Consider the following 13,585-nt stretch of genomic DNA (forward strand, 5'->3'; position numbering starts at 1 on the left):
CTTGAAGATTATAAATAATCACTGAACCGATACAAAAATCTGAGGCCCAATTGTAACAGGTTGTAGCGCCATAGGTATATATATTTATTACTTGTGTTACATTGGGTATATTTCTACATGTTTTATTGGTAATTTGTCTTCTGTGCGTAATCAATCTTTAGCGCCTGACCCACGTCAATTCTTGTACCTAACAATAATTTCCTTCACCGTGCAAGCAAGTTTTATTAAAGAACAGAGAATTACAAATTTGGCTGGATTTAAATTCACGATATCAAAATTTAAAGCAAACTCTTAAAGACTATGCTAACAATGTTCTAGTAATAAATCTTATTACCTATTATTTATTAGAGCAATAATTACAATACCTGTAAACATATCTATCTGGCTGAAGATTTCTGATAAAAATATTTATATGATAAAAAAAATATTCGAAATCTATTTGATCATATTGGTAACTATGTACACGCACAACCATCAATATTTTTAAAAAAATATCTAAATTTACATTTACTACCAGTTCCCAAATCATAGGCCGCTTAGAACTGGTAAGAAACTCTTTTCTTTTCTCCGTTATTCTTTTTAATCACTAAGTTTTAGTGGACAAGGGTGCTTGTATGCTTCCCTTGATATATAGAAACAAAATCTTTAAAACATACTTATGATATCCTTTCTCTAGTGTTTATTTAAGCACAATAGTAGAATTGTATTCTGAATTTTAAATAGTCTATTTAATCGCCAACTGTAAGTTGGATAATGCCCGGAAATTCAAACAAACTCGACAAATAAACATTAACTTTAAACAACTTCTATTAAAGTTTATCCAGTTTTAAAACACTATAACTACTAATTTTGTAAATTCTAATATACCCCAAATTTGGGTTTACCGGTCTTGTTTGAAACTCGTAAGGCTGAGGGCCTAACATTAAAAGAGAAATGGAGGTAGCGAAAGCGGAGGCGAATATAACGATGTTATGTGCTTCAAAGGTATAAATACTTGGAAAGTATTATTTGAGTGGCTGACACTGAATACAGTCTATATATTACTTTTATTCAGCTACGTAATCACTTGACATATGAATAATAAAATAATTTTTTTGAGATTTAAATTTAACTTTGTATACCATTTTAGATCATTTATTTAAAACAACATAACATAATGTGAAATTGCACCCTCCGCGCCTTTGAATGTTAAATTAAGTAAATCTTGTTTAAAGATTTGCTATGTAAGCGTATGTATCGTATCTATAAAACATTTATTAAAAATTGCTAGAGTTAAACATAAATTTGGATACATTTTATCAAAGAAAAGGCCAGTAATTCACCACTCATTATTCCTTCAATTAAAATTAGGGCAATAATTTCCCTATAACTTATATTAAATGGTTACTGACCATATCACTATCCGCTAATCGCTGTTATAAGATCGCAGCTTAAAAGTCTCATAGTACAGAATAATTTATCATTCCGTGCTATCCGTGTAGAACACGGGTTTGCTATTAATGTAAAATACTCGGGAGACTCAAAATTATTTTGTCTCTGAAATTAATTATGATGGTACATATGTAGTACTCCTAAAATTTTAATCTTGACGTAATAATTTGTTTATAATAAATTTATTGAAGTGTAACTTCTTTATCGGCGTTGGAAGAAAAAATTACCGTTACATTTTTCGGTTACGCTTCACATTTTTCCGTTACGCTCCATCTTTTACTTGTTCCAAGAAACACGAGACAAGAAAAAGATCTGTCAACCAATTTGTTTGAACCCTACCACGGTTGATTCCAAGAGATTTGAAGCCATTAATAACAAAAATATTTAATAACAATTATAGTAATAATTCTATTACAATTAATGAAATTCTGTGATAATCTTAGTAATAAGGCAAAATTAAATAATTGTATTATTTGTATTCATGTCTATGATGATAAAAGCCTTTTGTTAAACTTTATCTAATTTAACTTTATTTAACCAATTTCTGTACAGTTGCATATAGTAAATCATTTTTCGAAAAATAAGGTCATAAAGAAGTTTTACTTCTTACATGTGTACCGTGTACACTTAGTATACGCACACAATTTTAAATAATAATTAAATTACATGTGACATTGTTGTCAGTGTGATGCAAGCTCACAATTATTCAAATTGACGGTACCGTAAAATATATTTTAACTAAGCTGACCCTTTCTTCAATTGAATTCAGTAATTTACTCAAAAAAGGAAATTTGTGTAGTGACATATTATAATCATTGTTTCCTATAACAATTCATATTGGATATATTATATGTACAAAAACAAATAGTGACTTTCACGAGTATAATACTCCAAACAAAACAAATCTAAGAGTACCAACTAGGCTCCAGGATATAAACCACTCCTTATATGGATATTGTTTTCGTTTTTACAACAAACTCCCAAGCGAAATTAGGTAATTATCACTGGATAAATTCACAACTCTCGTTAAAGAAAAATTAATCAATAAAGCAATAAAGCTTTTTGAAATTTGACGATTATTTGAATGATTGATCCTTAGGATTGATTTGCATCGATCGATCGATGCGATCTGGTAGTTAATGTAAATTTAGAATTAACTGAACATCTTTTCTGTTGACGTTTATTAGTGTACTTGGTCACATATATGAATAAAGTTATTTTGAGTTTGAGTTTGAATTTTATGTAAATATATCCCTGTATATAACGAAATTACAAAAACAAATAAAATAAAGAACTGATTTCAATAACCTTCATCACATTTTGTACATTATAAAAATAATAATAAATCTCTTTATAGTTTAAAAACAGCTAACGGCTTAAACTAGAACATTAAAAATAGGTTTTCTTGAAACTTGCTCTAGAATATTGTGAATGCTTCTCATTGAAACACCCGGTCAAGATCGTGACGCTATTACTGCATTCATTAAATATGACGCGTATGCTACGTCACTAAAATGTTTTACATAGAAAAACATTTCTGATAGCTGCATTCTATGCCAAGTAATTGAGTATGTATTGTAAACTTAGCTTGAGGGGAAATATATATAAAATGTAGATATAATTTTAATTGTGCAAAATACTTATTGTTTCCTTCACAATTACATTAAAAAAGTATATATTATCTTATATATACACATACATTTAACCTTGTAATAATTTAAAATTTTATAATTATTAACATAAATTAAAAAAGTTTTGATTTTATCATTATTTGAAATAAAGGTTAAACTAATTTTAATAAAATTAATATTAAAACTAATTCAGCTTAACCGCCTCGTGCACTAAATATATACAAAGCAAGTAATGTAAAATTCATTAGAGTAAGTAAATAGAATGTAGGTTAAGAGAACTCAGTCCTAAACCAATAGTCGGCTCTCTAATCAGGTTTTCACTCACGGATGTTGTGTAGATCTTACTTTTAAAGATTACCTTAGACAATTACTGGATCCCTTAGTATAATCTGCTGTAATGCGTCAGATTCATTCGATAAATAAATTTTCCAATGCAGAGATTTAAGGTTAAAGTTATAAGTGATACTGCTATAATGAGCAGTTGGCCTAGTGGCCATCTATCTATATATATCTCATCCCTGAGGTCGTAGGTTCGATCCCCGGCTGTGCACCAATGGACTTTATTTCTATGTGTGCATTTAAGATTCGAATGGCGAAGGAAAATAACGTGCGGAAACCGGCTTACCTTAGAATGTCAGGCACAGAAGACCTACCCGCCTATTAGATTAACAAATGATCATGAAACAGATACAGAAATCTGAGGCCCATACCTAAAAAGGTTGTAGCACCATAATCTTTTATTTTATACTACTATAAACCCTTTTTAGTTTAAGAATTCGAGGCATATGTCGATCTAGTGTAACTCTTGTAGTAATGAACAAAATTCATCAGCTATTTTTTAATGTGTCGTAATATCTTTTATTAAAATTATTCAGAGACATAAAAATATTAATGTAATAAAGTATTCTTCAAAACGAAATCTTTAGAATAAGAGAAAATACCGTTCACTGAGAAGCACTTATAAGAATAGAAATGTCTTCAACTGACCTTAAACTTACACCTTTTGTTCAATTCTAGTTCCTTTTTACGGTGCAAGGTCCCACAGTTGTTATGGATAACAAAACATTGGAACTAACAGGTTTTGGAGCGTTTCAGATCGTAGAGAACGACCGCTAGGTCTATCTAAAGCAAACTACTCATAGTGTGCGGCTTGGTAAGCCGGTTCGAATGATGTTTCAATTTGCAAGAAAATGAGGGTAGCGACAAAAACTCTTCTACCTACCTAACCTTGTAATGTGTAAATGAGGAAGATTCTCTGGATCTTTTCCCATTTTTCACTTTATTTATTGAAAATTATTTTAGTAGACAGTAACGTTATTTGTGAGTATATATTAACCCAAAATGAAAATACATGGTACTTGGAATCGCAAATAGTAGGAGAAGGTGGTCCGATGAAAACGTTTCTTACGACCGGACGTTTTTATCAGACGTCGAGGCTGAATACGACATTCCAAACGTATCATCTCGACGTCCGTCGTTTGACATAACTGAGCGTATTTGCCGCGCACCACCTCTATGTGGAACCAGCTGCCCTCTGAAGTATTTCCAAACCAATTGGTCTTAGGTTCCTTCAAGAATATCAAATTCTTAAAAGGCCGAAAACACACTCGCGTTGAAGCCCTCTGGCATGGAGAGTGTCCATGAGCGGCGGTATCAATAAACATCAGTTAAGTCTCCTGCTCATAATCTATATAAAACACGCTGCCTTAATGATGAGAGATAAAAATTGAGATCCGGAAAAAAGTTTTTGAGCCTGATTATTGTGAAACTGGGGCGGGTTGTCAGTTTTTTTTAAAGGCTAAAGTAACCGTTAACTCTGAATAAACGAAGCTGAGCAGAGCTGTGAGAGATAAAACTATTTCTAAAGACAAGTGGTTACAGTGTAATGTAATATAATTATTTACCTATTTTAGCTTGAGTACAGGTCAGCAAAAGGACACACGTGAAGGTCAGGACTAGGCTTGTGGACTGCATTTTGTAGGCGATTAAATCATTTTCAATATTAATCTGAAAAAAGAAAAGAAATTTCGTAAGATACATTGTTATAATAACTGAATAGGTGAATTGGTTTCGTTTATTGAATTGAGTTTAGTATTGAACTTTGAAGAAATTCCAGCGATTATTCCAAAAGCTGCCAGTATTGTGCAGTGTAAGTAGGTGTTAAAGAATCGTTGAGTGTAATGGTAAGGAACATTTTCATGCCAAACCTTGCATGAAAACGTTCCTTATGCTTGTAACCTGGATGAGACTATGTAGAGACGTTCTCACCAGTGGCATTTTAATCTTAGATTATCTTTGCTTTATATATGAATTTTGAACATGATAGTATACATTTAGATGAAATTATTCCATTTTTGTACGATGAATGAAAAAATTATGTGTTCAAAGTTCCAAAGTTAATAATAACTATTTATCGCGGTAATCCGATCGAGCGGTTGTATAATTAATGTAAATATTTGCCTAACAAAAAATGGTTAGTTTAAGTCTACATAGTACTTAATCTACTGCATATATTATATAATGTTTCATCTAAAATGTATGACAATTATTAAATAATTAAAATATATATTAACTATATATTAACTTTATTTCAATAAGAAAAATAGAATTATAACTTAGGATTAAAATATTGATAAGCTAATCAATATTTTATTCTAATAAAACCTAATATAATTGCAAAAATTTGACACAAATGCAGTGAATTAAAAAAAAACAAAGACACTAACCAGTTTGCCTTATCAGCAATTAATAGGTTTCCTAATATTTGCTCATCCAGATATTACTATTTCTGAGGTGATGCTTAAGTCAATTTAATAACCATCATGACTACTACTAAACGGAACGGAACTAAATACTATTATTCAATATTGTGGTATTGTGATTGTGGCTATGTAGATGCAGACTGGGATAATAATATCTTAAATAGAAAACCGTATGCAAAAACATAACCTGATGTTAATAATTTTCCAAGGGGTGCAGGAATGTATGAAGCAAGGAACTATTGTTGCGTTATTTATATATGTAACCAATCTCTAAGAAATGTATTTGTAGTATATCTTTAATAATAATGAATACGCTTATTAGTTATAGGTTATTAGGTATCTATTAAGTATAGAATGTGTTAATAATAATAATGCGAAAGTTGTGTTCCTAGAGACAACTTGTATGTCTGATAAAATATTTACAATTTTTTTAATTTATGTGAAGAATTATATTTTTTTAAAGTTGTTGCGTGTGGAACAAAATTACACATAATTTTGATACTATGTTGATATAGGGGTGGTATTAATTGTAAAATAAGTATATATCGTTTATTTGTAAACTTGTGTAATCTGAGGATAATATATCTGCCTTGTTTATAAACAATTGATAGAGCAGTGATGGCCTAGTTTTTTCAGCGTGCGACTCTCATCCCTGAGATGGAAGGTTCGAGCCCCGGCTATGCACCAATAAGACTTTCTTTCTATGTGCGCATTTAACTACAAAACTATAAAAGCGATAATATTGTCATGTCTTAATTCTAAACATTGCCTCAATAAACACGCAAATTACTTACACATTGTATAAAAAAGGTGTTGGAAAATATACAAATATAATCAATTGTTTATTTGCTACACACTTACAAATTATATTTTTAAACAAACACTATACAGTGGGTAATACTATCTATAAAATAAATGTAGCTGTTATTAAAATATTTTAAATGTCTATTTTTCAATGAAATTAGATTTTTTCACAATTTTCGATTAGTGTAAATCCTCAATTTATTAATGCAATACTATATTGTGTGATATAAAATATGAATATGTATACATTAAGCCAACCCTTTACCTAGACACAGAGCTAAAGTTAAGTGACTTCCGAACCGTAACCCCGCTACGAAACGTCAGGCTTTTGTTTCAGACTTCAGCCATTTAATCTTTTTCGCCAAACAAAGCCTTTCATGGGCTTGGCAGCGATTCCAACCGCAAAATGGCTGTTTTGTACTTTTATTGACGTTTTGAAATAGTGGCGTTACATATTTATCATTTAGTTTCGCTTTTATACGTACATTGTAATTGGTTCCCAATTTAAATAAATGTTTTTTGATTGTGATTTTATACAATCAGTACCAAATAAACTTTAGTTAAAAAGTAATTTTTAAATTACATAGTAAAACAAATAAATACGCAAATTTAATAAGCTAATGGACGTATAAAAAATGTAGCAACAGCAAACTGCAAGATGCCAAGTGATAAGCTCGTAGCGAAAATTGAAACCTTTAATGAAATCTGTTTTTAAATAATTTAGGCCTTATTTTTTTAAATAAATAATAAGTAAAAATATTGAAAAATGACTTTAGTAACGCAATCTAATAGACTAATATGATAAGATTTTGCTTGTGCTTTATACCACGAAGTAGTTCTTAGGTTATAAGTTTTAAGATATTAATATATTCATACATACGACATAATAAATAATTTAATTGCGTTAAATTAAAATACGAACTTTTTTTCTAACTACGACACCAATTATGAGGATATTGATATTTTCCACCTCTCTAAAGAAGATGTGATGAATGATGTGAAGATACTTCCTGTATTTGAAGAGGCGGGAAGACTTTGATTTTGTTTGATTACTTTGTTTTTTCTTTGATTAAGTACTATTTGTTGTTTTAAATGTTAAATTGGCAACTTTGTGAATCAAATAACAATAGTTTTATTTCTTTACACACGTCAAACATGACATTACAGTCGTTTATAAGTTTATCAGGTTCGGGCGGTTCAGAGGACGTGGGAGTTAATTTTTAATTTGATGATACTACTAACAAAATGAGCATGATATGAGAATTAGTAAAAGTCGTAAGAAGGAGAATCTTGACAAAGTAAACATATGTCGTATATATTTAAGTTAAAGGTTTATGTGATGTTGGAACTTAATTATCAATTTTACTTTTTTACTGTTCATAACTGTATACATCGACATCATTAAAATGACAATATCAAATTTAAGAACAAAAAGTATGCTTCCAAAATTAAATATTTAGATATTGACGTATAAATGTATAAAATCTTCACGATTCTACAATTCAAAATTATTATGTAAATGTGGTAGTTAAACACGTTATTATGTTTAATATATTTACAATAAATATAATTTATTTATTTAAATTTAACACATTTTTTTACTAGTGTACACACGTAAGATGTGAAACTTCTTTATGAGCTTATTTTTCAAAAAATGATCTACTACATGAAACTTCACAGAAATTGGTTAAATAAAATAAAATTAGATAAAGTTTAACAAAAGGATTTTATTATTATATACATGAATACAAATAATACAATTATTTCATTTTACCTTATTACTACTAAGATTATTACAGAATTTCATTAATTGTAAAATATTTATGGGGAAAAAGATGGCACGTAACGGAAAAATGTGACGGTTAAATTTTTTTTTCAACGCCGATGAAGAAGTTTCACTTCAATTAATTCGGTTTTCATAGCCGTTAAGTTAAGTCTTGATGCTTTTTTAAATAAAATTTCTTTAAAGATATAATAGTCTAAGAATACCAGATACCAGAGATAGTTTAATTAAATTAAATTATTTGTCAAACTGATTGATCCAATCCAATCCAATCAGTTTAATTTCATTCATCCGTACTCATATCTAACTAACTCGTGTAATTAAATTATCACTGGTCTTCTTATATTATAATAATCTTTAAAGAAAGCAATAATTTTTATTACTATAAGCGACCGGAAGAATAGTTTAATGAAAATCAGATTAAAATTGTGAATTGGGCCGTCTTTGTATTTCGTAAGTATGCCACAAACGTGTACAATATCCGCGTTGGAGTTTTCTACAAAGCAATTTAATTTTATCCAAAAATTTCAAACAGTTTCTCGTGGTTTCGGCTTTCTGTTAGTTCAGCTTAATTCGAAACTTATAACAGAATCGGTAGCGAATTAATTATAAGTGCGGGGTACATGAATGGAACTGGAATTAAAAATATATGTAATTAGATTATTATTGTAGGATAACCCTATTATTCAAATAAATGATTTAGTATATGTTACATCATATAAAAAAAATATTAACAATAGTCTGCCGCGTAAAACCACAATATAAAACCAGAAAACGGACATTTGGTCCAGCACGAAAATATATTATCAATTCCTTAAAGTCGGGCACGCTTTTGCACTCATTCATGTGTAACTCCGGGTGGTATCACCTTCGTGCATATGAACCCTTCTATAAATACAATGTCAAATGCGCACGTAAAAATCCAGGGTACATTACCAGGGTTCCGATGCAAGTTTAACCTTTACCGTAGAACTATGTTCTATTGATTAGGGTACTCCGTATTGCAAATTATATAGTTTAAATAAACACATTCGGTTTTAAGCAACCGTTATTATATAAGATAGTAATATTGAGCTGTATCTGTGTCTCGCGAAGTAGGTGCTACGAAGTAATTAGATGACAGTTTACAAACTAAAAAATAATTTACTTAATTTTGCAGTTCTATGAGTCACGTAACCATCCGATGAGACCGACAGAATATGTGTTGTTTTTTTGTAGGCAATAAGCGATCAACCGTTGTAATACGTCCTTTTTGTATCAGGAACCGCCCTCCTCCTGTTTCTCTATTCCACGTGAGATATTCCTATAATACAGAAAAACTTCCACTTGCAGATTACCAGGACTTAAATGCAGGACCTGGTTAAAAATTACGCGCGTAGCCACTAAGCTCCCACGGATTGCATTAGTATTACTATTGAATTATTGTAGGTTCCAAGTAAATATATATTTTTAAAACGATATATCTCACACTAATACAAAACTCCTTTAGAAAGTATAAGTATCCTTTATACAACTTTTAATTAATAATTATATAAAATTGTAGCCCTTTCAAACAAAAAATATTTTAAATATAAGCCAGGCTAAGCACACAGGTTCTACGTTAGAACATGTTGTGTTCTTCATCAATGCTTTTCTATCGGAATAAAAGTAAGATAACTTCTATTTTCATGCATCGCCATAATAATAATTTATTCGTAGCAATCTAAAAATCCAGTATTGAAAAGAGCCAACAAATAGATTCACTTAGCGAAGAGAGTGAGATTTATATGCGATCGTAAAAGAATCCAATTTCCTGAATAAAATCGTAGAGACTGACATGAAAGAACTTGATATTGGTCAAGCTTCTTAAGAGATTACATATATTGAAAGTTTATTTTTTTAATGAAATGCCGTCTTTGAGGTTTTAAATAGATTTCTATCAATTAATCGTGGGATTTATATGTTGCAGAATTAAATCTAAAAACTACTGATATATGTTGCATTAGTTTGAAAAGTTCCCAATAAATGGAGATGCATTTTACATTTCTTCATTTGTTTATTTTTTATTGCAAAAAATAAGTGATCAAAAATTATTAAAACTTCGGAGGAAATCTAACTTCTACCTTTAATTTTTTTTATCTAATATGAGGACCATGGACCCTCATTGCCGAAGGCTCAAAAGTGCGTTGCCGGCCTTTTCAGAACTGATACGTTCTTTTCTCAAAGGACCCTAAGTCGAATTGATAAACAGCAGCCACACTAACCAGGTCAATTTAGAGTCCTTTTTATCTTAAAATATATTGTAACGAACTGTTTCTTAACATGGGCAATAGCTCGATTTGTAACTGATTTAAGGACGTGAAGCACATTAAAGATATCAGTTAGCTATAATATACATTGCAAAGATATTGTAGTTATAAATAGATACGCTCTCAATTTGAGAACTGGCGGTGTAAAATTTTCGTCTATATTTATAATTGTAAGTAAACAAGTATATGTTGACTATGTTTAAGTAAATATGAGTTTACTTAATGAACAAATATTAAATTCATGCACGTGGGTATGTCAAATATGTGTTTGTGTGCTCTAGCACTATCATCTATGTTTTTTTTCTTCTTCATGGGGATGAAGGGGAGCAGGCTCATCATGATGTTAAGTGATACCGCCCATGGACACTCTCAATGCCAGAGAGCTTGCGAGTGCGTTACCGGCCTTCTAAAATAAGGTAGGCTCTTTTCTTGAATGACTCGAAGTGGAATTGGTTCGGAAATACATCAGCGGGCAGCTGGTTCCACATAAAATATGAAATAAAATAAAATGACTTAAAAAACGCTGAGTAAAAAAAATATTTACTGTTTATTAACTGTATATATTTGTTATATATTAAGAGTAAAATTAATACTAACTAACTAACGGAAGCCACAAGAAAATAGCTAATGTGTCAAAGGTGCAAAGAAGCCTTTGATGTATAAGTCTCATAATATTAAGATCGCAAATATTCATATTTGCTACGACTTATAATTTTCTATTAGTTGCGAGAAAATTGTATATATTATATACTTGTATTAAGAAACTATATTTAAATACTTTCGATATCGAATAGCATATTAAATATTGAAATTGATTCCTGTATTATCCAAATAATCAACCAAAAGCTTTGCTAAAGCTTTTTTAAATAAGCTTTGGGCAACCTAAATCATCTCACTAAAAATATATTTTTATGAGTAATAAATGCATATTTTATGCTGTTAAAACCTTAATATAATTTGTATTTGGTATACATATTACTTATCATAATCAGAATTGCATCAACACTGTATCTAAAATCGCTTTTTTTCCATTTATTACTTATTGTGCTGCAGAGTCGTAGCCTAGCATTTACAGGTCCATCCAAAACTATCATGTACCTGACTATAACTCTATAGTCAATCAGTCGTTAGATATCAGTTCGATATGAGAGCTTAAGATGAAAGCCTGACTCGTCAGATGTTTGAATGTACTGTGATCAATGTAACATTACTTTGTAGTCTAATGTAAGTATATCTCGATGTTTCTGTTAATTAAAAGACTCGTCTAAAATATATAATTGTTATTCATCTTTTTACTATTATTGTAATTTAATACTTTATAATACGTTCTTACTACGACTTTGTCCAATTATTATGATGATGTATTTAGATTTTAAACACGATAAATCAAAAAATTAAATATCTACCTTTTAAACTGTTTATCATTCAAATGTTCAAACTGTTTTTAATTGTCACTGCTAAATTATATTTAGGCTAGTATGCAATACAAATTCTATCAATTTATAACATAATTACGGTTATAGGTTTTTAATGTTGTATCATTATATACGAAGTGATTTTGCTTACGAAATATAACAGCAAATTATAAATTTTGATCAATAGTAGGCAAAATTTATCCGTTACATCAGACATAACCCTGAATGAACAACATGAAAACACAATCGACCGATTGAATGGATTGGCTGAAGACAGACACTGTTATAACAGCTGATGATATCTCAAGGATTATAGGTAACTTTTTTAAATTAACTTCAACTATCATTTACCACTGGGGTCATCCCTTTCATTAGTTATTCCTAGTCTAATCCAATAATTATTGAATAAAAAGTAGGTTTGAGCTTTAAGGTTTAACGGGATTTGAATTTATTATACTTCAATATTAAATATTAGTTTTCTTAGTAGAATAAAGTTTTGTATGGTCTTCTATTCAAGTTATTTTTGAAAAAGTACTTATGAAGTTGTGTATGATCTTCTGCATTAGTTATTATTTTTACATATTAAATAGTATTTTTTTTATAAAATCTTCTTAATAGTAAAAGTAGCCAACTTGATTTTTAAGGTACGTGGTTTCCCCGCCAAGATTTTAGTTTCGTTATTCATTGCCTCACCGCACTAGCAAGTGTTACATGCACACTGAAAGGCACATCCATTGGTGTACTCTGTGACCAATTCATGATGATGGGTTGTAACCTCTAGACAAACACTGAAAAGTATCCATGTTTTTCACAGATAAATTCGCTCTATAGTAACATTTTAATATTAGAAAGATGAAAATGTATATTGCAATTATAAAAACATGTAAACGTTGATGCGAGGATCGCGTGCAGACATAAATAAGGAAATTGCAAACTGTTTTATACTTTTTAGAGTTGGGGAGACTAAATGCATTAGTGTAATTTCATTCAAAGTAATCGTTGGAGAAACTTTGTAATACAATTATAGACTAGATACCATTAACAAATCGATCTCGGATTCACTTTGATCGATATTTTTATACTGGTTGCCTGCAATGATATTAAAATTATTTCATTTTCCGTTGATTGAAATTAGTTAAAAAGTGTAGCGGAGAGTTCATCTCGTCCATTCTACGCTCTTAATATAAGATCTGGCAGTAAGTGTAAAATGCATATGGGATTTGAATTTGTTAAATATGTCTTATGATTAGAGCTAATCATATGGTGTTTATTCAATCGTTCTTGTTTTTATGGGTGTGGACTCTTGCAACAAACAATGTTTTAATAATTTAAATTATTTAAAAAAATGTTTTTATTAAATAAAATGATTAATATATAAGTTAATTTGTTTGTTCCTACATTTTCTACAATTTATATTTTCCTAGCTCGCGCTTTACGTTCAGAATGGCTGGCATCGATGTCCATCCTTGTT

At 30.0% G+C, this 13,585-nt stretch overlaps 1 protein-coding gene across 1 annotated transcript in view; it reads right to left on the minus strand.

Moving 5' to 3' along the window:
- Window positions 1-13,585, minus strand: part of LOC123710941 (acid sphingomyelinase-like phosphodiesterase 3a) — a 42,688-nt gene that overhangs the window by 20,462 nt on the left and 8,641 nt on the right. The window contains exon 2 of the mRNA XM_045663282.1: window positions 4,967-5,069. Coding sequence (XP_045519238.1) covers window positions 4,967-5,036 — 70 coding nt within the window. The 5' untranslated portion in view covers window positions 5,037-5,069. The remainder of the gene's footprint in view (window positions 1-4,966; window positions 5,070-13,585) is intronic.

This window comes from Pieris brassicae, chromosome 6 (genome assembly GCF_905147105.1).
Source record: "Pieris brassicae chromosome 6, ilPieBrab1.1, whole genome shotgun sequence".
In the NCBI taxonomy this organism is placed as follows: Eukaryota; Metazoa; Arthropoda; class Insecta; order Lepidoptera; family Pieridae; genus Pieris; species Pieris brassicae.